The sequence below is a fragment of the Nematolebias whitei genome, chromosome 13, assembly GCF_014905685.2.
Source record: "Nematolebias whitei isolate Nwh7 chromosome 13, NemWhi1, whole genome shotgun sequence".
Lineage (NCBI taxonomy): Eukaryota > Metazoa > Chordata > Actinopteri > Cyprinodontiformes > Rivulidae > Nematolebias > Nematolebias whitei.
The window spans coordinates 35499062-35523596 of NC_056510.1; the positions used below are offsets into that span (position 1 = coordinate 35499062).

Here is a 24535-nt window from a genome sequence, read left to right on the forward strand (position 1 = left end):
TTTTTTTAAATAAATAATCAACATTTTAATAATGACCCACTTAAACTGTAAAACTGATTTGCAATTTAGTTATGCTGTTTAATTATATTTTTGTGTTTTTAATTAAATTGCCCACAACTGTACTTTTAGGAGCAGAGATTTTTTAAGGGTAGAAGCAGAAATGCTTACTTGAAGGAGCAGCTCTTAAGTGATTTTAGGAAGCTCGTAAATGGCTGTTGTGTTCAAAATTATTGTTTATATACCGTAATTATTTTCAGTTTACATATCCAAAATAGATTTTATTTGTTCAAGGCAGTCTAATTTGTTCATAACTTTATGTAAACCTGAGAGTTACTGGAACCAAGCAAACAGTTACCAGAACACACCCTGTCAAAATAAGAGAGATCCCAAATCCTGTTCTGCTAGGATCCGGCTCAAATTAAGCCCTGGTCTCACTATAAGCAAGTTCTGTACAAATTTCCACCCAGAGGAGGAAGACATAAAACAGCTAGCAGTAGCTACTAGTTCCCATTGCAACTAAGGAGCAGTGGGCAAGCATTGGTGGCACAAAGGTTAGAGGTTAGATATCTTGGTGGTCAGTGCTGTAGTCTTGTAATCCTGAGGCTGTTATTTTGAGCCCAGATTGCATCAGAAAAGGCATTCAGCATCAAATAATTGCCAAATTATTCAAGCAAGTTTGCTCACTGTGGCATCTTCTGCAAAACAGAGCAGCCGAAAGAAAAACAACATTTAAGTCTGCAATAAGTCGGTAAAAAACAGGGCTTGTGGGATTTGCTTTGTACTTTGAAGACACAATAGAATATGATCCTCCTATGTAAAAATACTAAGATCATTTCCAAAGTCTAAAGCAAGACTAAAAACAAAGTCATATAAATACAAAAGAAAGCATGCATTTGTAAGTAGCTACATAATAAATACATAATTGACATCCGTTCCTACAGAACCGTAGGTCATGTTACTCAGCATCTTAACCCCTTGATTTTCTTTGTTCATTTCTCTAAGTCTTGTTTTAATGAAAATTGCTTTATGACGCAGTGTCGAGCAACATACTTTGTTTCTTTTAGGTTTGGAAGATTCTATGGTCATGACTTTGTTTGAAGTGTGATTATGTCTGCACTGAGATGCATCAATAATTGTTTGACAATCACTGAATCATCAAATCGAATCGTGAGGCGGCTGAAAAGCCTCGCCCCTACTTTATTGTGATTATGTGAACACAATTAAATAATATGATGCAATCTGATCAGTGTAACAACTTCTTATGTTGTTTGAAAGTCTCTAGAGTCTATTGTATGAAGCAGGCGTAAAGACAAGCCTGGATCTGGTCGCCTGTGCAGAGCGGTCTACCTCACAGGCCTCTGGTGGGGAAACAAAGCTTGAAAGGCTTTATTTCATGTACTGATGATGTCCTATTCACTAAACTACATCACATAATTGTTGGTTATGTATTTGAGGAGCTGGATAAGTATATTTAGAACATAGTAATTGAATAGTAATGATTTGTTTTTTTGTTTCTTTTGCGCTGTACTCTGGATTACAAGATGTCCTCATTGCGGATGATAATGAGCACAAAGTGGAAAGGCTCTTACTGCCTTCCAATCATAGACAATCATTGGCTGAGACACACATGCACACACGTGCAGGTGAACATTAGTTACATTAGCATGGGGAATTTGCAGATGGTTCTCATTATGGTCTGCTGCCTGTCAATGCCACCTAACTTAGCTGCGGAAAGAAAAGCTTTGCAGAGAGTGGTGAAGGCTGCACAGAAATCTGTTGGAGTCAGTCTCCCCACCATCACAGACATCTACACCTCCAGATGCAGGAAGAGGGCCACCTGCATCATGAAGGACCCCACCCACCCAGCACACACACTTTTTGCCCCACTCCCCTCAGGAAGGAGGTTAAGGAGCATTAAGTGTAGAACCACTAGACTGAGGAACAGCTTCTACCCTGAGGCTGTTAGACTCATGAATCTCTAACTAGAATAATCACTGTGAAAAACCATATCATGTTGCTGCTGATCTGTTTCATGTTGCTGCTGATCTGTTTCAATGTTGATGTGTTCATGCGTGCACATCTGCTCACAGACTCATGTTCATGTTTGTGCTGATGTTCAATGTTTTATGTTATGAGTGCTTAGTGTATATTTAGTTGATGTTTTTCTTAGTTCATATCTTAGATGTTATTACTGTTTTTCTTTTACATTTTATTGTTGGATGTAACTGGGACCCCGTGTACATAATTTCGCTCCACCACATGTACCACATGAGGTGCGAATGACAATAAAGAAACTCTGACTCTCTGACTCTGACTCTAACACCAGTAAAAAAATTAGTTCTGGTCAGCTTCATTCCTTTTAACACCCCACCCTTCAGTGATTTCACAGATGCGGTTACAAAAAAAAACTTTTTTTTCTTATTTTACACGTGATCCTTGGGCAGCTTTTTTCTCCGTTCATGTTCATCAGTTTTCTACAAATGCTGTAAGTCTTCTAAGTAAATGCTAATCTATCACCCATCATTAAAAACATATACAGTAGGTATGAGCTCATATGCTTCTGTGTTTAACTCCAGTTAAGTCCTTTCTCTCTCACTGCCGTTTAACAACCCACAGCTTTTTAAAGGATCATGCTGGCTTTGGCAAATCCAATCAGCACTGAGGTTGGACAGACATTAGAAAACAAGACTCTTCTCTCTCAGATGACTCACAAGGTCTTATGTAACATATAGCTACTTACAACCATAGCTAATTCCTTCTTGAAGCAGCTTTAGTCCTGCCAGCTTCAAAGTTTAGAAGCTCCAATTAATCTGCTGCAAAAACACTGCACTGGATGTTTAAATGGAGGTACAGAAAGTCATTTAAATAACATGGGGGAGTGGTATAAAGAATTGTTTAAAGGAAGTTATGAAAAAAAATGTATGCATCATTTTTATTAGGCGTAGGTGTCATAAACTTTTGTTTCTTTGTGTTTTGTTCTGATAAAATTGATGTATTTTTGTTGTGGATTTTGTTTGCCATTTCCCTGTTCCTTGTGCTTTTATTTGAGATTTTTTGTGTTTAGTTTCTCACTGTCCTTCACCTCTGTCTCTGCTCTCTCCACTCACCTGTTCGTTGTAATGAAGGGCGGAAATCCCACCTCATTATTGAGGGTGGGGGTCGGTCAGTAAAGAGGACATTTTTAAGGAGCAATTTTTTTGTGAGGGTCTCTTAAGATAAAAAGATGTCAAATGAAATGAAAGTTAAACATTCATTACCGTGTTCACCGGATGGACAAGTTGCAGAAACAAAAAGGAGCACTGGCTGAAGATCTGTCTTCACCCACCGCCACACATTTTGCTTGTTTGTTTGTTTTGAAGGCGCCTAATTCAATATCCTGGTCACATGGTCATGTGACTTACAACAAAAGCTTATTTTTCTTTTTAGCAAAAGATTTTTTTCAAATGCTTTATTAGTGTGTGTGTGTGTGTGTGTGTGTGTGTGGGGGGGGGGGTCCATTTTAGTTTTCCCAAAATTGAGACCTGACTGTACAGGATTTCTGCCCAAGCTTGTAATTTATTAGTCTCACCTGCAGCCACATTCCCATCAGGTTCTGTCTCCTCAGGCTCCTAAGTTTCATTAGATCTTCAACAGGTCCAGTGTTTCCCCTAGTTTACTCTCCTTGGCAGGGCGCTAATATTTTCTGGGATTTTTGTCGATGGGGGAGGAAGAGACACGTCTGTGCTGCGCTCTGTTTGTACCGACAGTTGACAGTCCTACCCCTCCATGGTCATAGCTTCTTAGCTAGTGTGTCTGTATTGTGTGCTGCTACATCCCTGCGGGCAGTTGTCGACGGGGTGGGATGGGGGGTCAGTAGGCAGTGCACTCGGGTCTGTTGACAGGGCGGGGCACCCTGCTTGTATAATGGTAGGGAAAACACTGAGGTTAATGTGTGGTGTGTTCCCCTGTCAGGTCTCCTCCATGTCCCTCGTGTTTTCAGTTACTTTGCATTTTTCTGTTACAACAGTCTTTTTGTTTTTATTAAACCATTCGTTTGTTCTTAGCTCCTCGTGTCAGTCTGCATTTTGGATCCCACCCTCCACCAAACTTGATAGCAGATCTTAGGAGTGTTTCTCAATACAGGAGTCCCTCATTTATCATGGGGGATCTGTAACCTGAAGCCCTGCAATATGTGAAAACTCGCAAAGTAGGAATAGTAGTACAAGTAGTAAGTAGTAGTTTATTTTAGTATTTAAATTATATATATATATATATATATATATATATACAGTATATTTGTGCTTTAGATATACAGTATATATAAAGTGTTTTAAACCCTTCCCAAACTTGCAATGTTCTTAACAGCGTTTTTAAACTCTAAACACTCCCAAGAGCACAGAATGTCATGATTTCAGCTCCCTGCCTTGGCTGCACTCGGCACGTTCGGCCACGCCCACTTCTACGCTGCAGAGCGGAGATCCTGACACAGGAGGAAGCTTCTCCTTCAGCTGTCGGCTGCACAGCGGTGCAGGAGGTGCTAAGTAATTTAAAATAATTTATTTTAAATAAAAAATCCATGCCGATCGTGCGGCTTATCCATCAATCAGTCATTTGTGTGTCATGTCCAATTTTATTTTGAAAAACCGTGATAGAACAAGTCTGCGGAGAACAAACAGCGAAGTAGCGAGGGACTACTCTAGTTTATTTATCTATGAGCTTTTTCTTAAACTAGTAACAGCTCATTTGCATGTTTAGCTTTTTTTTTTAAACTTACTCTTTCATTTGCAATCATCTCATCTTTCTAGGTATTTTAGAATAGTTGTAGAATACTATATTTTACCACAACGTGTAGCAACACAGCATCTTATTCAGCGCTGCATAGTTGATGTTTTTACATGTGTCAGGTGCAGTGTTGAGTGTTACCTTCACAGGAAAGGCCATGAGACGTGACTCCAGACAAGCTATCTTTACAGACGTTGCAGAAGGTGGGCCGTGCATGGGAGCAGGCATACCAGTTGTGCATCCCTGAGAAATGCTCCACATTAAACTGTGCTGTCTGAAAAAAAAGTAAAACAGGTTGGGAGCTCTGGATTAACAGTCACAGAAAGACAAACAGTGCATAAAGTTTTAACAAGCAACTTATTTTGTTCCTCCTCACACTGACACTTGGTCAAGAGATCATGTTCACCACATCATAGTGAGGCTGCCCCGTAACGATCTCTAATAACAGCTCAGCAGCCACATATTCATAGTTGTTTCAGTAGAAATATTAGAAAATACATTTTACAATGCTTGTTTATTAACAACTAATGCAAATTATGTAAGAAGATATGTCGGGGATGAATCGGAGAAGTGTTCAAGTCCAACTTTGACCAACTGTTGTTTATTTCTTTTTAGTCCTCATTGAGACATCTAATGACTCTGAGATATAAACAACTTTGTTGCACATTAAAAGTACTTGGAAAACAAAGGGAAGACATTTCAAAATTCACAATGAAATGTATCTCAATGCAGGAAACATAAATGTTTTCCACTTAGCCCAATCAACTTTAGACAAGACTACTACCAGCTTAGGAATCCTTGAACTTCCAAAAGTGACATTTTGAGGTAAAAGCTAATGCAGACAGTTCTTTGACCAAGATTCAAATAGGATACGGTAGGAGTGACAATGAGCTTTTAAAAATATAAATACATCCTTTGATGCATGTTACTTTTACTGTCTATAAAATCGATGGAACAGAATAGCAGTTCGAACAAAGGATCAATCAATCAACCTTTATTTAGACAGGTAAATCCCATTGAGCCTCGAGGACTCATTTACAAGAGAGACCTGATTTCAACAAAGAAAGATGACAACAATGGACAACAGCAACAACAATAAACAGTTATAAAAAGTCATACTGCAGGGTTTTTTTTGTTGTTGTTGTTTTTTTAACAAATAGGATGGCTAAAAGGAAAAGGTAACAAAACAAAACAAAAACAAACAAAAAAAACAGCTAGATTCCAAGATTCCAAGATTCTCTTATCTTATCTCTTATCTGAGGATACATCTTTTCCAGAATTAATCATGCTTTCCTTTCCTTTATGTTATTCTTTTAGGAGCTTAATGATAACCAAAACAGTGAAACTTCCTGGTAAAATAAAAGGAGAAACTCTCCACATGTATGATTCTACAGCTGCATGGTTCTAGAAAAGCTACTGAGCACTGTAGACCAAATCCATTGGGGCCTTCAAGTTATTCAATGAATATCCACTATGAACGCAAGAGTATGAATTTATTTTCATCCATCATCTTTACCCACTTCTTCCTTTTTGGGTTGTGGGGGTCGCTGGTGCCCATACCCAGCCATAACTGTGTGAGAGGCGGGGTACACCCATGACAGGTCTCCAGTCCATCACAGGGACACATAGAGGCAAACAACCATTCACACTCTCACCTACGGACAATTGAGAGTTACCAATCAGTCTAACATGCATGTTTTTGGTCTGTGGGAGGAAACTGGAGCACCCGGAGAAAACCCATGCATGCACAGAGAGAACATGCAAACTCCACCCAGAAAGGCCCCCAGACCGGGATTTGAAGCAGGGTAACCTGCTCGCTGAGAGGTAGCAGCTCTACCAGTTGCGCCACCGTGCTGCCCCTGAATTTATTTCCATTATATATATATATATATATATATATGTGTGTGTGTGTGTGTGTGTGTGTGTGTCTGTGTGTGTGTGTGTGGGTGTGTGTGTGTGTGTGTGTTGCATTAGTTGTTGCAGCTCCAACCTCTGTTTGTGTTTTGTAATTACAACATTATAGACAGTCAAATACTGCAGCACAGAAGATAGTACATAAAATTAAAATTGTATTTTTGTGCACATGTGTGCTCCCTGTGGTGTGCACGCTCTGGGGTTGCTGCTGCGTTGCACTGCAGTGCAGTGAGGAGGTGAGGGATGGGGTCTTATATAAGATTTCCACTCACAAATCAGAGCTGCTTTTTGCTTCATGCTCTTCTTCCTTGCCACTGAGCTTGCCACGACCTGTCACTGTCAACACTCAGCCCAGAGCTTTACATCTCTGTCGACATCACAATATTCCAAAACGTCACAGAAGGAAAACTGCTGGGTTTTATGAATTACATTTAGGAACTAACAGTTGTTTTGCTTGGAATAATGTGAAACACTATTCAGTTAAGAATCTGTGAGAGATGACACTACTTTATATACCTTATTTTCTATGATATCCCCACACTGGTGATCATGCAGTTTATAGGTCGAAGTTTGTGCTTTGAAGTTTTGCACTTTAATATCTAAACTTATTGAAAATGTTGTGCAGCAATATTTATTCAACAATACGATGTTCCTAAAAGCAGCATCCCACAGTCAGAGGACACTCCAAATCTCAGATCTATTGTTGCTGCTACACTTTCTCAGAAAATTCCCTGTCTCCCTCTGCCTATTCTTCATCTCAGCTCTCGTTCAAGGGCAAACACTCGTTTACAAATCATCGCACACATGTGTCTGTGTGTTGGTTAGGTGGATGTCTCTTACCTCGTAATGCTCTCTGGACTGGACAGACTTGAGCGAACTGATCCAGTCCTCCATCTCTTTCCTGTTCTCAGCACAGAGGATGAGCCTACGGAATGGAGTGATCACCTGGAAGGAGAGGCAGAGGCATGCTGAGAAAGTAAAGATGACAGAATCAAGAGGAACACCTTCCCATCGCTCCCCTCTTCCAGCCCAGCTGTGAGCTGAAAGAGCGATCAGCTCAGTCTTTAAGGCGGAGAAAGGATGAAAAGCCCCCATGCCCCCTCCCCTCCTTTGTCTTCAACTCTCATTAACTCTTGCTTGCTCACACCTTCTTTAGTAGGATGTTTCCTTCACTTTAGCATCCTTCTTCCAACCGTTTTCTTTTTCTCTCTCTGTCCCTTCTTCAATGCTGCTTTGAGGCAAAGACCAAAACCTTCTTTCCATCTTTGCATTTGTATGCTTTAAGGACAGTCCCTGTAGATAACTCTACAAACATGTAACCTCCTTTCAACACTCCATCACTTATTTATACGCCCTCATCTCTTCTTTCCAGCTCACGTTATCCCTGTTTACCGTAGTGAGAGCAGTGAGGCTGAACAGAGGCATTACCCACAAACACAAAAACACACAAAGGCACTATCACACAAATAAATGATAAATAGCTCCAAGGACTGAGAACAGTCTTGTAACGTATGTGACAAACAGAAATGTCGTAATTGGGGGGTAAAAAAAGAGACATTTAAAGGGTTGGGCTACATACCGAACCAGAACCGCTTTCCTCCACCTGCGTAAACCACTAAGATTAGAAACATCTTGTCCAAAAAATGATGCAGAAAAACTGGTCCATGCATTTGTCACGTCTAGACTGGACTATTGCAATGGTTTGTTATCTGGATGTCCAAATACTTCTTTAAAATGTCTTCAGTTGATCCAAAATGCTGCTGTCAAACTTTTAATGAGAGTTGGTAGGAGAGATCATATCTCTCCAGTTTTAGCTTCTCTCCATTGACTCCCTGTCAAATCCAGAATAGAATTGAAAATCCTACTTCAAACCTACAAAACTCTTAACAAACTAGATCCATCTTATATTCGAGATCTTATTGTTCCATATTTTCCTAAAAGAGCACTTCGCTCTCAAACTGCAGGTTTACTTGTTCCTAGAGTTACCAAAAGCAGAATGGGAGGCAGATCTTTCAGTTATCAGGCTCCTCTCTTGTGGAACCAACTTCCATTTTCTGTCCATGAGGCTGACACATTATCCAGTTTTAAGACTGGACTTAAGACTTTCCTTTTTGATAAATCGTATAATTATGGTCGGCTTGGGTTTCCTGAGCTACTCCTTAGTTATGTTGCTATAGGCTTAGACTGCTGGAGGATAAACTGACCACATTTCTTCCCTCTGCTGCTGTCTTTACTTACTCTGCTCAACCTGTTTTGTATTTCTACTTGTTTTGTATTTGTCAGGATTGTGTTCCCTTGTGGGCAGCATGGTGGCACAGCTGGAAGAGCTGCAGCCTCTCAGCGAGCAGGTTATCTTGGTTCAAATCCCAATCCGGGGACCTTTCTGCATGGAGTTTGCATTTTCTCTCCGTGCATGCGTAGGTTTTCTCCAGGTACTCTGGTTTCCTCCCACAGACCAAAAACATGCACGTTAGACTGATTGGCAACTTTAAATTGTCCATAGGTGTGAGTGAGAGAGTGAATGGTTGTTTGTCTTGTTTGGCAGTACGACGGCTCAGTGGTTAGCACTGTTGCCTCACAGCAAGAAGGTCCTGGGCTCAATCCCTGGTTGGACCTGGGGTCTTTCTGGGTCAAGTTTGCATGTTCTCTCCATGCATGCGTGGGTTTTCTCCGGGTACTCCAGTTTCCTCCCACAGAGCAAAAACATGCATGTTAGGCTGATAGGTAACTCTAAATTGTCCCTAGCTGTGAGTGAGAGTGTGAATGGTTGTTTGTCTCGTTTGTCTCTATGTGGCCCTGTGATGGACTTGCGACATGTCCAGGGTGTACCCCGTCCCTCGCACAGTGACAGCTGGACATGGGCACCTGTGACCCCCGTGACCCAAAAAAGGAAGAAGTGGGTAAAGATGATGGATGGATGGATGGAGGGCGTTCCCTTGTGTGTCTCCCCCTTGTGGTCTGCTCCAGTTCCTGCCATTCCCACATTTTCCTGATTGTCCTTTCCCCAGATGTTTGTTATTGTCTGTTAGTTAGCGACTGTACTATAGTCTGCATCTCTGTGATCCTCATTTTCTGGGCATTGTTCTGATATGGCATTCTGTCTCTGTCTCCCTCCATGTCTCCCCTACAAAAATGTAAGTTTTGCTGCCATTCAGTATCTTGTTTTCTTTAAATAAATAATATTTATTTTACTTCCAAGTTCTCCGCCTCTGTCTGCAGAAACCTGAAAGAATTTGTAATTATTTTTATCCTTAACATGTTTTTTGTCCTTCTTCCTGTAGAAAGTACACCTGGACCTGCCATTCTGTATCCGTTTCGCCTTCCTGTATACTCCAACCCAGACAATCGAAGAAGAAAGAAGCTAGTCCTGACCATGATTCTGCTGGAGGTTTCTTCCTGTTAAAAGGGTGTTTTTCCTTTCCACTGTTGCCTTTGTGCTTGCTCGGGATGGGAGACTGTGAAGTGAAGATTTAATGCATCTGCTGGCTTCCTTCCTTAGATGGAGAACTTTTACTAATTGGCTTTTGTACAAACCGGATTCCAAAAAAGTTGGAACACTAAACAAATTGTGAATAGAAACTGAATGCAATGATGTAGAGATGGCAAATGTCAATATTTTATTTGTAATATAAAATACATGACAGATCAAAAGTTTAATCTGAGTAAATGTAACATTTTAAAGGAAAAATATGTTGATTCAAATTTTCACAGTGTCAACAAATCCCCAAAAAGTTTGGACAAATAGCAATAAGTGGCTGGAAAAAGGAAATTGAGCATATAATGAACAGCTGGAAGATCAATTAACACTAATTAGGTCAATTGACAACATGATTGGATATAAAAAGAGCTTCTCGGAGTGTCAGTGTCTCTAGAAGCCAAGATGGTAAGAGGATCACCAATTCCACCATTGTTGCACAGAAAGATAGTGCAACAATACCAGAATGGTGTTACCTAGCGTAAAATAGCAAAGACTTTTAAGTTATCATCATCAACCGTGCATAACATCATCAAAAGATTCAGAGAATCTGGAACAATCGCTGTGCGTAAGGGTCAAGGCCGTAAAACTCTACTGGATGCTCGTGATCTCCGGGCCATTAAATGTCACTGCACCTCAAACAGGAATGCCACTGTCAAGGAAATAACAGAATGGGCTCAGGAATACTTCCAGAAAGCATTGTCAGTGAACACAATCCACCGTGCCATCTGCTGTTGCCAGCTGAAACTCTACAGTGCAAAGAGGAAGCCATTTCTAAGCAAGCTCCACAAGCTCAGATGTTTGCACTGGGCCAGGGGTCATTTAAAATGGAGTGTGGCAAAATGGAAGACTGTTCTGTGGTCAGATGAGTCACGATTTGTAGTTCTTTATGGAACATTGGGACGCCATGTCATCCGGACCAGAGAGGACAAGGATAGCCCAAGTTATCAATGCTCCGTTCAGAAGCCTGCATTGCATCACTGATGGTATGGGGTTGCATGAGTGCTTGTGGCATGGCAGCTTGCATGTCTGGAAAGGCACCATTAATGCAGAGAACTATGTTCAGGTTCTAGAACAACATATGCTCCCATCTAGACGTCATCTCTTTCAGGGAAGACCCTGCATTTTTCAACACGATAATGCCAGACCACATTCTGCAACAATCACAACATCATGGCTATGTAGGAGAAGGATCCGGGTACTGAAATGGCCAGCCTGCAGTCCAGATCTTTCACCTATAAAGAACATTTGGCGCATCATAAAGAGGAAGGTGAGACAAAGAAGGCCCAAGACGAATGAACAGTTAGAGGCCTGTATTAGACATGAATGGGAGAGCATTCCTATTTCTAAACTTGAGAAATTGGTCTCCTCTGTCCCCAGACGTCTGTTGAGTGTTGTAAGAAGAAGGAGGGATGCCACACAGTGGTAAAAATGGACTTGTCCCAACTTTTTTGGGATTTGTTGACGCCATGAAATTTGAAAACAACAGATTTTTCCCTTAAAATTATACATTCTCTCAGTTTAAACTTTTGATCTGTGATTTGTGTTCTATTCTGAATAAAATATTAGATGTTGGCACCTCCACATCATTGCATTCAGTTTTTGTTCACAATTTGTTTAGTGTCCCAACTTTTTTGGAATCCGGTTTGTATGTATACAGTATGTGAATGTTTCTGTACAGTGTTCTGTACACAACTTCTGTTGTGATTTGGTGCTATGTAATTAAACTGAATTGAATTGTACAGTGCATGATAATACTTGTCTAGTATTATATAAAATTGAAAGAACACACTATATTGTTTTATCAGCATTAGGAGGAGAAAACACATTTGCACAACACATCCATATTAGTTCCACATCACTTACTTTCTGACAGAAGAAAAAGTGCAGAAAATTAAAAAAAATGGAGTTTGTGCATGATTTCAAGCAGCATATCAGCTGGTAGAGAGTGAATACCTCATTCAGATCTAGAATCATGAACACTGTCCTCTTTGATTAACTATTGGGCTGATGGAATCAAGGTTGCTTTAGAACAAATGTTGACTATTGTGGTCATGAACTGGATTTTAGAAAACGTCCGCATAAGATACTTGTTAGCATGTTTTGGCTAGAAGAGGACAGGTGTCCAACAAAGTATTATATTTAATAGAATGTGAAGGAAAATTGTTACAAATAAAAGTAGAAACAAAATAAACTTCATTGTTTAAAAAATAAACATTAAAGTACAACCAGGTGATAAAGGTAGGCAGAGAGTTTACACCAGCTTCATTATGTGTGGTTTAAAATTAGACTAATGGCTCCAAAATTTACAATTTACCTGACGCCCATCACCCTTTGGAGCACAAGTTAGGAGTCATGAGGACTCTGTATCACAGAGCAGACAGCATCCCCACTAATTCAGGAGCCAGGCAGAAGGAGAAATCCCACACAAGACAGGCTCTAGAGCAATATGGATATCCTAACTGGGCCTTCCTGAAAGAAGAGAAGAAACCCAAACAGGACTCCAGTCAGCCAACAGGTGAAAAGGAGGAACCCAGACCCAGACCAGAGGTCATTCCGTATGTTGAGGGAGTATCAGAGAAACTGAGACGTTTATTTTCTAAACATAACGTCCCAGTGGCTTTTAAACCCCAAAATACATTACGGCAAAGACTGGTTCATCCCAAAGATCCAGTCCCCCGGCACAAACAGAGTAATATTGTGTATGCTGTTCAGTGTCAGGAGGGCTGTGATCAGTTGTACATTGGGGAAACTAAACAGCCACTGGCCAAAAGGATGGCCCAGCACAGAAGATCAACATCATCAGGCCAGGATTCTGTGGTCTACACTCATCTCCAGGCCAGCGGTCACTCTTTCAGGGATGAAGATGTTCACATCCTGGACAGAGAGGAACGATGGTTTGAGAGATGAGTGAAGGAGGCCATCCTTGTGAAAATAAATCGTCCATCATCGTCATCCAGGGGTGGAGGCCTACGTGTTCAATAGTCCCCCTCTTACAATGCTGTTATTGCTAGTATCACTCAACCCCATGTGAATAGTAAACAGCCATCAGTGTGCTAATGATCCATTGTTAGGCTGATGGTCCTTCTTGACCATGTGAGCAGCTGGTTTTGGTTGTCAGCAGCAAACTGGTTGATCCACTCTGAGAAGGTGCTATTTAAGAGACTGAGCTGAATGCAGCACCTCAGACTGAGGAAGTCTCTCGGATGAGAGACGAAACGTTTCTACATTTTTTTTGCTTAGTTTCAGGGATTTTTTTTTTTTTTTTTTATGTCCAGAGGACCAGATTGAACTTTTTTGGATTTTTCTACCTGGATTATTGAGCATGCATCAGGATATAATTTACCTGGTTTCTACTCCAAATGACAGAATGCTTAAGCAAAATAAAAATTGATAAATTTTCTGCTTTAATCACAGACAAAGTCTTGGACTCTGAAGACACTAGATGTGCCACATTGTTATGGCCCTCTTCACACAGTGATGTTTTAGAAAACATGTCGACATACTGTATGTAAATTTTGTCCAACACGTTGGAATATGCTGAAGATGAAATAAAAAAACTGGAAGCCTCTTTTGAACCTACATAGTTGTGTTAATGAGTTGAACAAATGATAAGTAACTTGACCCTACCTTACACGTACAGTATAAATGTATGAGTGTTTTGTTGTTATATACCTGGATGACTGAGAAAACAAACTTTGTGTTTTTGAAACCATTAGTGAAAAGGCCAGACTTCAGGGGTATCTGAGGCAGGCTTGAAACACAAGAGTCAGGGTGGCTTCTGGGTAATACCAGATGGCTAGGCCTCAGACTGACGAAGCCTCTTGGATGAGGGGCGAAACGTTTCTTTTTAACAAAAAAACGAAGTCCAGATGACATGATTCAACCTTTTTTGTTGTTATATACCTGGATGACTGAGAAAACAAACTTTGTGTGTATGAGTGTTTGTTGCCTTCCTTGTAATTTAAGCCGAGCTTATGCATAGCACTTTGGAGCATATTGCGTTGAGGGCGGTTGTCACACAGTGACGTCAGCATATGGGAAAAATTGGCTAACACACTGATGTAAGTGGCATAAGTTAGGTGTAATCTTTGACAGCACACAGATATATGATGCAGTGTTTCCCCTACCATTATACAAGGAGGGTGCCCCGCCCTGTCAACAGAACAGAGCGCCCTGCCTATTGAAATGTCCTTCACCCACACGCACTCGTCATATACTCAGGAGGCCCAGAGAGTGCAAGATGACACAAGACTCCAAGAGGTAAAGTTTAACAGAGTTTATTATTTACAGTGGAATATGAACAACAGCTTGTTTCTCCACAGGAACCCTGGAAGGCAAGGATAGACGTCAGGTAGGTGCTCACAGCGAGGCAGGATTTTGGTTTTGATTCCAGTTTGTTTTTGTTCTTACAGGTTTGGTTGGAGGAGATGGTTTCCTGGTCCAATCTTAAAGCAGTTTTCTTTTTTTGAGTTCTTGGCCTTCATTATTTTTCCCCTTCCAAAATGGAAATCTGAATAAATCAAACTGGTTCTTATTCTGAGTTTTGTCTGAATTCTGAGACTTTTGTCTGATTTATTATTAAATAATGGTAAACTCATATTAGTGGGTATTTTGAATTATTTATTTTATTTAACCTTTATTCACACAGTTTGTCTCATTGAGTCATAATGACTTTTTTTTCTTTTTTATACTCTATTAATTCCCAAAAGGGAAATTAATTCTCTGCATTTTCCCCATTGCACATGTGAAGCAGTGTGCTGCCATCCAGGGTGCCCAGGGAGCAGCTAAGGGGTGGGGGGGTGTTAAGGGCCTTGCTCAAGGGCCTAGAGTGGAGAAAATGAGGATGGAGGCCGGTGTGGGTGTTTCACCTTTTCCACCTGTAGTGAACTCAGCCTCCGGTCAAACCTGCCTCTGAAGACCTTCATGGGACAGGAACTGTTATTTCATTGATTTGAATCCAGAAATACAAATTAGCTCATCCAGAGACTTTCTAATTGTATCCTGAACTAATCAATTGAACGAACACTCTTTTTTTCATATTATCAGTACTATTTTACAATATCTTGATAATCAAAAGTGTGTTTAGTTCATACCATTTTTAAATGTTGAAGTGAACCACTCATTTTGAATCAACTGTGAAACAGTATTGGTGATTTTTTGGTCCTCATTCAAAGTAGAAATCAAGTTAAATGTCTATTTTACAAAGTAATTATGCATTTTTGATCTTCTGTCTGGGATGAGAGGGAGTGATGTCGGTCAAAAGTCAGAGACAGTCGCAAGCAAGTTATTGGGACGAACTGTCGTGTTTTTAAAACCTCTCAGACAGAAACAAGAAAACTGGCACCTGTAAGTCTGTCATTTCTCCAAAATATTTTCTCGTCTGTAACTAACCGTTCCTAAGATGTTTTCTCGACTTGTAATGACCCTCTGACGTCACTAAAACCACACCCCTGTTGGTTCCTTCAACCAATCAGGACTTCCTAAAAGTGACCGGAAGCAGAACTCTTTAAAAGTTGACACCGTAGTTCCAGTGAGTTCTGAAAGTTCTGAAGGAAAAAGTGAGTTCTGAAGTTAGTTGGTTCCGTTAGTTCTTCTGGTTCTGATGGAGTTCTTCTGGTTCTGATGGAGTTCTTCTGGTTCTGATGGAGTTCTTCTAGTTCGGAGCCACGACGCTCCACCCGGCGAATGCCCTATAACTGCTGAGGAAGTTTGTTCTGTGGAACGGATTATCTCACGACTTCTGCCGAGTCGCAGCCGCCCTGAGGAGACGCTGAAAGGTAGCATGCCAGGGATCTCTTGACCGCAGCTGACTCATCCTCTGCCAAGGTAAAGAGTTGTCACGAGCTTCACTACCAGTGTACCGCGGGCGAACTGCGCTTGAAAGGAGCGTGTTGTTCTGGTCTACAGACATACATCCTCATCCATCCATTTTCTCTCCATTTAAACTCCTTCATTTCCCATCTTTAAACTTCTATCTTGTCAGTAATTAATCCAGATATCTTCAGAAATGTCTGTTGTTTTTATTAAGTAAAACGTGCCAAGTTTTATTAATCAGAGCCGTTCAGTATAATCAAGTGTACAATGTGTTGATGTTAAATTTTGATTCTGTTAATAAATGACCACATTCATTTTGATGGGTCAAAGAAAATTAACGTCTCATGTCACTGATTAAACCATCTACAACACAGTACCTCTGTCACATATCTGTCAAGTAGCTCGAAAAAGTGAGAACCCGTTATTAAAAATTGACTGTAGTGGAGCTCTGAAGCTAACTGAAGCTAACCTAGCCTTAGCATACTACATTCTGGTGGCCCGGACGGGTCTCTAAAGAGCTTCTCGTGACCCGCTATCCTCCTCTTTAGACATTTTGTGGCCGTACGAATGTTTAAAGAGGTGTGAATTATATTACCTACATTTTGATGTTGTCGGTCCAGGGAGTCGAACCAGAGACCTTCCGATCACACATTCTCTAACCTCTGCACCACCACTACTTACCACCCTTCCTCATTTCAATATTCATGTAGATAGTAAAAGTTATATATTAGTAGAGTAGAGTTTGTTGTTTTTACACAAAATGTTCATAAACCTGTTCATTCTCTTCATGTTTTTCTTCATTTTCTTTCTTCAGTTAAACAAAAGGTTCACCCCGTTCTTTCTACCATTGTCAACAATTATCTATCAAATTAAGTGAAGTTGCATAATAAGTGTCACTAGAATCTGAACTGTGTTTGGACTGCTTTTGTCCTGTTGAGTTCTCCGAGTTATTAAAAAAAATTCCATCATACAAACCATCAACATGTGGGTTAGATTCTATCCCAACCAGAGTTCAAAGAGATGTTTCTCTTAATTTACATCTTATTTTGGATCTGCCAACTCTGTCTTTTTGAATCCTTATACAAGCCTTTAAAGTTGCTGTATTTAAATGTTTACCTAATAAACATAATCTTGATTTCGGGCTTTAACCAGTAATGGACTATAATCCAAATTCAAAAAAAAAATAAAATCAATTCAAAAATACTTTATTAATCCCAGAGGGAAATTATTTTGTTGTTGTAACTCATTATCCTCGTTTCATTAAGAGATGTTATAGATACTGATGGCTGTAGGCAGGAAGGATCTCTTGTAAAGGTCCATCCCACAGTGGATCCTAAGAAACTGGTTGCAGATGCCGTCCGATCCGTCCACCCAGACTGGGCTGGCCTCGGTTCCCCTCGGGCTGAAGGACCGCCCAAATGCTGGGCAGAACTCCTTCCAGAGTGATGGCCACTCCTCCCAGCAGACTGCCGAGCTGCTCGTTGCTGCAGACAGCCAACTGTAGGTGCTGAGGGACGATCCTGTCCTTCTGCTGTCATGAGCCGTGTTTCTGCTAGTTCCAGGATCTCAGTGGTCAGGCACTCGAGCACAGCTGGCAGGTAGATGAGAATGCATCCACAGAACATCCTTTCAACTCACTTAAGATTTGGGACTGTAGTTGAGATATTATTTGAGCTTTTGAGATGTTAATCAGCTGCTGTTGGTTGTAGAAAATGCTCAGTAATTTCCAAAATTCTTGAGAAAGTAGTTGCAAGTTCATAATGCAAGCATTTGAATAGAAATAATCTTAACAGTCAAGGGTTTAGAGCTCATCATAGCACAAAAACAGCACTGGTGAAAGTTTCTTATGATACTATCATGGCCTCAGACAGTGGACTTGTGTCTATACTCGTCCTGTTAGATCTCAGGGTGCTGTACACAAATATTCATATACATTTTAAAATACCAATCAGTAAGTTAACTATCTAAGAAAGTCAGCAGATTGAATCTCCACTTGTACTCTGAGCAGGCACAACGGCGACAGAAGAAAGGAAAAACTCCTTTTTGACAGAAAAAGGGAAGCAATATACACAAACATAGATTTATAGATTAACAGATTTAAAACACACTGCGACGACTTTATATTCTTAAATTTCTTAAGCAGAACCACATTTCCTAGAAGTTGTTGTGGCCCTTCTCCAGCTGAGTGTTCTGACTTGCCATATGACATGTATGTGGGTTTGCCTTCCTGTGGGTCTACAATCTGCAGGAGTGGGTGTACGAGTCAGGTGCATGACATCATAGGCGGAAGCTGAACGCAGGGGCCTTGTCTGTCTGATCCTGGCTTACCAAAGCTGTCTCTTGGAACACGAAATGTCACCTCTCTGGTGGGAAAGGAACCTGAACTTGTTTGTGAGGTTGAGGTACAGGTTAGATAGCTGGGCTCACCTTGACACACACCTTATGAACTCTGGAACCAATCTCCTTGAGAGGAGCTGAAACTTACCCTGGAGCTGCTCATGGTGGGAGGTCCTGGGCTGATGTGGGTCTACTTAAAGCCCCCCAGCTTGGTGCCTGTGTGCTGGTGTTTTCCCTGGCAGATGAGAGGGTAACCTCACTGCACCTTCAGTTGGGGGAATGGGCTCTGACTGTTGTTTGTGCCTACATGACAAACAGCAGTACAGAGTACCCAGCCTTCTTGGAGTCTTTAACAGGGATGTTGCAAGTTGCCTAGAGCCAGGGACTCTTTTATACGAGATGGGGTAGAGGCAGGGCAGCCAATTCAGGACCTGAAAGTCTCAGGTTTGACCCCCAGTCATTGCACATCCCGTGGTGTCTCTGAGCAGGACACCCTATCTCCAATTACTCCCCGGGTGCTTTTGCCCACTGCTCCACCTGGGGGTGGATGGGTTAAATGCAGAGAGCCAATTTTGCCATTATATGAGAACATACAATGATGACAACACATAACACATTATTATTATTATTATTATTATTATTATTATTATACTTCTTCCTGCACAGACAACTTGGGTGTGGGAAGATCAGGGGTTCATAGTTTGAACCCCAGTGCCAACCTGATAGCAACCTCAGGTAAATAAAAGTAGGTAAAGTAAAGACAATGCTATGATTGCCTTTTGCTTTCTATGGTGGGTGATAATGAACCCAAGTTTTATATTTTTTTGAAGGCTGTTATTGGTAAACACATCAATTTCAGGTGGAAAGTTAGTATTTACAGTGTTGACTCTTCTTATTAAAAACTTTTGCAATTTGCACTGGTGTATTGGGCAACAAGGTCTGACCCTGAATCCTGAATGATGGTGACACATGCTAAATTTCAGTTTCTTATATACGTACAAGTACATTTTACTTTGTATATGCTTGCCTATCCTTTCTGTTGCCCCAACTCTTCAGGGAACTCTGTTTGTTTAGCAATCTATCATAACATATTTTATGTCACACCAGGTACAGGTAGACATATAGTGCAGGTAAATGAGCACTTTACCACTTCAGTGTCTGTTTGCATGTGCATGGGCAAATGAATCCTTCTGGACATAGATCATCCTGTCTCTCTTGGTGCACTGTGCCCTTGTGTTTGTGTGTGCATATATGAAATGGTGTAATCATAAGACTGGTTGCCAAGGGAAACAGGGAATGGCTGTTTTCAAAAATAGCTCCAGGCATCCCTCAAGTGCAACTAGCCTTTCTTGATGACTGACCTTCAGAGGAAACAAATTCATCATACAAGTGTGGTTGTACAGTGACCTGCGGGAATAAAAAGTTGCTAACTCAGTTGTGCAGAAATCTAACGAGACAGTCAGCTGCAGTGAAGATAATAGAGAAGATACAGGTTGTCTGTTACACACTCACATATTGAAGCAATGTTAACAGTACAGGGTGGGGGTTACAATCTATGTTTTATGCATTTTGATGTAGAAATTAACAATTTAAAATAGATTTGTATAAATGTCAGTTATGATTTATTGTTAATAACCTCTTGTTGAGATATGTGAAACTTGCACTGGTTATGTCATATACACAATAGACACAACACACAAGCACAGCCACCAGCATATAAAGCCAGTGTTTAGAAGTTTTTTGTTTGTTGTTTGTTTGTTTCTATATAATTTAAGGGGAAAGTGACGTCAACAATAGCCCCATTATATGCAAGTTGTGTATGTTTTTCTCAAAGGAGAATAAAATCGGCTGGTGGTAGCTACTAATCACTAAATGTACTATCCAGGTTGCAACTGCTGGCGATTAGATTATAAATAGCATTCACAAGAGTTTCCAGAATACATTGAAATTAGTACAATGTATGCGGAGGAGGGCAACAAAGTAATGTGTACAACTTAGAATACAACTAAGCTGTGAACACAAAAATAGTCAAAGGCTCTTGTCTAACAGAGAATTCAGTGAGGCTGCAGTAGAAAATGAATCATTTTCGTATTATTTTGAGTTGTTAACTAATTTCCAATAATCACAACCCACTGAGATACTGCCTTAAATTTGGAGAAATGGTAGAACATGATCATTCTATGTCAAAGATACTAAGACAACCATTTCCACATTTGACACCTGGGCCAATATCAAACTTGTGGAAACAGAAAAAAAAGCAAATAAGGCAGCTTTAATGTAATGCATAGATATCCATTGCCACATAAATTTATGTCCCTATACTAAGCATTGCTTTTCCATTTTGTTAATTTAGTTTCCAAAATCCTGTTTATTATACAGCACTGTAGAAAATTATTGTGTGGATTCTTTTGGGTATGTGAGAATCCCAGATTTCCCAGCAACTCTAAAAATCAGTCAAAACCTGGAAAACAAGTTTCATATTTTTCAGACAGGGAAAACTCTGGGAATTTGAGAAAAACATAAAACAATATGAAATACTGAAGAAACTTATGTGTAGGCCTGTCACAATAATAACTTTTGCTGGGCGATTAATAGTCTCAGAAATTATTGCGATAAACAATAATATTGTTTGAAATTTGGCAATAATTAGTAATTATTGTCAAATTTAAGAAGAAATGTTGGTTTATTTGTTTTGCTTGTAGTATCTTTTTCGACCAACAGATGGCAGTATAAAACTGTTTGAACCAAAGGATGGATAGTGAGGGAGCGAGCAGTGTGTCTCTTTTTTAAAGAAAAATGGGAGGGAGGACCCTTGACATGACATGGGCTGTCTGTCTCTCCTTCTTTTCTTAGCTTCTCAAAATGGCGGACGCTGAGTGTGGTTTGTGCACTTTAGCATAGCAATTTTCACACAAAGCTTTTAATAAAAAAATCAGTAAACAAGTTCTCAGCTGGGCAGCACGGTAGCACAACTGGTAGAGCTGCTGCCTCTCAGCGAGCAGGTCCCCGGTTCAAATCCCGGTCCCGAGGCCTTTCTGGGTGGAGTTTGCATGTTCTCTCCGTGCATGCGTGGGTTTTCTCCGGGTTCTCCAGTTTCCTCCCACAGACCAAAAACATGCATGTTAGGCTGATTGGTAACTCTAAATTGTCCCTAGGTGTGAGTGAGAGTGAATGGTTAATTGTCTTGTTTGTCTCTATGTGGCCCTGTGATGGACTGGAGACCTGTCCAGGGTGTATTCCGCCCCTCGCACAGTGATTACTGGACATGGGCACCGGCGACGCCTGAGACCCAAAACAAAAGAAACGGGTAAAAGATAATGGATGGATGGAAGTTCTCAGCTTCTTTTTGCTGAGAAAAACATATTTTTACACAAAAGCACAGGTTTTAACTGTGAATTTTGGAGCTTCGACAAGACAGATGTTTTTTCCCTGAGGTCGGCCTGTTATCTTAACTTGTAGATTAGCTTCTCAGCTTAACTGCTTTTAATGATACAAAAATGCGATTTTGGACGGTTAAAATGGATTTTATTTTATTATCATTTTTCTTTCTTTTTTCTCTTTTCTCTCTGAGAGAAAAGAGAAAAATAAATACATAAATTAATTAAATGGATTTTAAAGAGAAAAGAGAAAGGGAGGGGTCAGTGAGGAGCACCGGAATTGAGCTTTTTGTCATCCAGTGTCTTCAGTAGAAAGAGAGAGACAAAGAAACAATAAAGTCGATAAATTAAAACGAGGCTGATAATTTTCATTTATCATGCAATTAATTGATGTATGTACTTTAATCTGTTGATTAAAAGATGACCTGTCTGAGATTTTGATATGTGCCTATATTAATGCTAGTGTTTATGTATTATTGAGTTCATGTACATGTACATGTATCCTTACTGATTGTCTTTCTTGATGTTATACAGTGTAATTAATAGGAATGATTGCCATATACACGTACAGTAGGTTACAATATACTTATTGTGATCTCTGAATGTGACGGAAATGTCTCCTGGAATTTCAGGATTTATTTAGGAAACATCCTAAAATGTTGGTACATTCATGAAATGCTGAGAAGCCTGTCTATGCTCAGGATTTCAGTTGCAGTGTGATTATGGTTACACTGAGATGCATCAGTAATTGTTTTAAAACTTCATTGCAGTCCTCTGAATCATAATCAAATCGAATCATGAGGTGGATTAATATTCCCACCTGTAATTAACATCATTGTCATCTTGTATCTTCCAAAAAGATGAAGAAAGACGTGAAACAGAATAAACCCACTTCCTATTACAATAAGTAATTGCTTAGAGTATTTTAAGTACACAGTTTAAAACTGTTGTAAATGTACTTGTTGGTTTGAAGTGGAACGCAAAAGCTGAGCCAATCAAAGAAACACAAGTGAGCCAGTGTAAAACACAGGCTTTCCTGCAGTCTCAAACAGTTCTGTTTGGATTGGGCTGAGCGCTCCCTCACGTGGACCAAAGGGTGCTCCATCTCCACGCTACAACATTAGTCTCATCACATGCAGGCACCTTTACGAAACACAGGTAATGTGTTGCTTGAGCAGGGAGAATGAGTGCAAATAGAAATTAGCTGGTTCTACGGAGTTTAAGCATTCCAGGTTAAAAAAACAAAGATGGCACAAACAGAACATTTGTTCCTTTTGCTAATACATAAAATCTTTCTTCTATTATTCTACATGTTTGTTTTTGCTAATAAAAATTACAGTATTTGTAGTGGAAAGTTTATGGCACTTTCACAACAGTAATTAGAGCTTAAGAATGAGAGTAAAAATGTGTTTTTGACCTTGATTCATGCTCAGAGAGGTTCTCAAGCGTGCTGGTGAATCAAAGACATCATGGATTTCCCACTGCACACGAAACACCCTGAGAAGACGTGCAGGAAGTGCACTGGCATGAATCAATGACTTCTAACTTTCTAAACCAAGAAGGATGAACCTGCAGAAGACACCAGCACCATCGTGCTGAGAGGGCAGAGCAGCTGAGCACATGACCAACAGATACAGATGAAACCTCTGCACAGTCTCAGCTTGTAAAGTCTCCTCTGCATCAATCATTTCCACCATGATCAGGTATTTCTAAATCTGACACAGTGAAAATCATACATATGTATGTGTTTGTGTGAATCTGGTGCATTCAAGTGACTTTACCTTTCTGTTTCACTGCATCTCTACATCAGCCCTGCCTTCAATTCCCTGCCTGTTTTTTCTCTTCTTACTTGCTCCTGCCTCCCTCTGGCTTTACCCCTTTTTTTGTTGGTTCTCTCGCTTTTCCTTCCACAGAGCATGCGTGCCAAATCGTTGTCAGCAGCAAAATGACATCACTCTAGGATTTCCTCCACCCCTCTTCCTGTTAGCTCTTCCAGATCTTTGTCTTGAAGCAGCGCTGCAGTCACTTGTGGCCAATAATAAATTCAGCGTGATCTGTTATTGCAAAAATTCGTGCTTCTCTCTTTTTCTATTTTTGGTTCTTTGCAGCGCATTCTTTCCTTCCCTCCCTCCTGTTTTCTTTTCTTCCTCCTCTGTGTCCTCCCCCTCCCTATGAGCGCCTTAGCAGAACGTTCATGAGGGTATCTTTCGAGATTTGTTTAACCCTTACATACCCAGGGAAAAGTATGACTTTTTGTCTTGCCATAACAAAACACACACAATGATCAATAAAAAGAACAAGATTCAATGAAAAATCACAAACATGTGCATCAAAAATCAGCTCTAAGATTTTAGATCCATCCATTTACAATCACTGTCATAACACACGTGCAGCAGCCACACACATAGACTCAGTGAAGCATTTCAAGACACTGCTATAAATAGCCTCTCCTCGGGGCACTTCTCCTCTGTCTTCCTCCTCCTCCTTTTTTTTTTTTTTTAACTTTTTATAGCAACATCCCTGAAGAGGAGAGTTATTTATGGAAATCAGAGGACACTGTTAGCTCTTTCACTTTCTGTTTTCATCCTTGTTGCTCATAATCCTCATGTTCATTTTCCTCAATTCTTCATGCACATTCAGCTGCAGAGCGAGCATCCACTCACAGCATCGTTCAGTTTCCTCCAGAGGACGTGTCCTGATAAGAAACATGTGACACGCATATAAAATGCTTCGCTGGGAAACAGTATAAATAATCTCTATATATAACAAGGTCTGACTCTTTTATGAGGACCAGTCTGAGGGTAATGTGTTCTGTAAGAAACACCATTTTAGTAGAAACCCTTACTGAAGTGGA

General features: G+C 40.3%; 1 protein-coding gene across 1 annotated transcript in view; it reads right to left on the bottom strand.

Annotated features, from left to right (window-relative positions):
* The window catches only part of dgkh (diacylglycerol kinase, eta), a 166658-nt gene that overhangs the window by 81040 nt on the left and 61083 nt on the right, over positions 1-24535 (bottom strand). Inside the window, exons 5-6 of the mRNA XM_037687075.1 lie at positions 7516-7620; positions 4903-5035 (exon numbers count right to left, since the gene is read on the bottom strand). Of these exons, the coding sequence (XP_037543003.1) occupies positions 4903-5035; positions 7516-7620 (238 nt within the window). The remainder of the gene's footprint in view (positions 1-4902; positions 5036-7515; positions 7621-24535) is intronic.